At 29.8% G+C, this 798-nt stretch overlaps 1 protein-coding gene across 1 annotated transcript in view; it reads left to right on the top strand.

Moving 5' to 3' along the window:
• Positions 1-798, top strand: part of LOC119590683 (DNA-directed RNA polymerase II subunit RPB7) — a 5,451-nt gene extending 4,653 nt beyond the window's left edge. The window contains exons 6-8 of the mRNA XM_037939371.1: positions 89-160; positions 385-418; positions 732-798. Coding sequence (XP_037795299.1) covers positions 89-160; positions 385-418; positions 732-745 — 120 coding nt within the window. The 3' untranslated portion in view covers positions 746-798. The remainder of the gene's footprint in view (positions 1-88; positions 161-384; positions 419-731) is intronic.

Here is a 798-nt window from a genome sequence, read left to right as displayed (position 1 = left end):
ATATAGTTTTGAAACAAATTATGTGTGTGAAATAATTACTCCTTATAACAGGAACTTCTGTCAGTATAATTTTAATTTTCTTTTTTAGGAAGTTGTTATTCAACAAGATGATGAAATTAGAGTCAAGATTGTTGGTACCAGAGTAGATGCCACAGATATTGTAAGTTCAACATAATTTTATTTAGATGACAATATATTTTGCCAGTGTCAAATACGTTTTCTTGGTTTTAGATGTATTATGTACTGCATGGGTTTTAATAATATCTTATTCATTTTGTTAATGAGTTTGTTTGTAAATAAAATTAATAGAAATTTTATGTGCCTAAGAACACTTTCACTTTTTGTGATGAATTTTGATATCTGAATTTTTTATTCTACTTGCAGTTTGCAATTGGAACCCTCATGGATGATTACTTGGGTAAGTGTAACCACAATACACTATTACACAGGCACATGCTCTATTGTGCATACTTGCAGTAACATTCACATACTTGCTAACACGGAAATATGGCAATAGACATTTGCATGTTAATGCATACTTTCAATAACATGAGTACAAGCACAGGCACTTGAACAGATATACATTTTTAAATATGTGAATAAAACATGAATCTAAGTTTTTATATGATATGTGTGTATCTAGTATGAAATTCAGGTCTGAAGTTTTATAATTTATACTTATGATGATGCACAGCATTAGCAGTGATGTTGAATTTTATTTTTATTTTCAGGTCTTACCAGCTAGTGCAGCATGTGAAGAGGAAAGGTTATTTTGGTTGTATGCGTATTTTGGCATTG

This window comes from Penaeus monodon, chromosome 27 (genome assembly GCF_015228065.2).
Source record: "Penaeus monodon isolate SGIC_2016 chromosome 27, NSTDA_Pmon_1, whole genome shotgun sequence".
Lineage (NCBI taxonomy): Eukaryota > Metazoa > Arthropoda > Malacostraca > Decapoda > Penaeidae > Penaeus > Penaeus monodon.
This window is presented reverse-complemented; position numbering and strand designations above follow the sequence as displayed.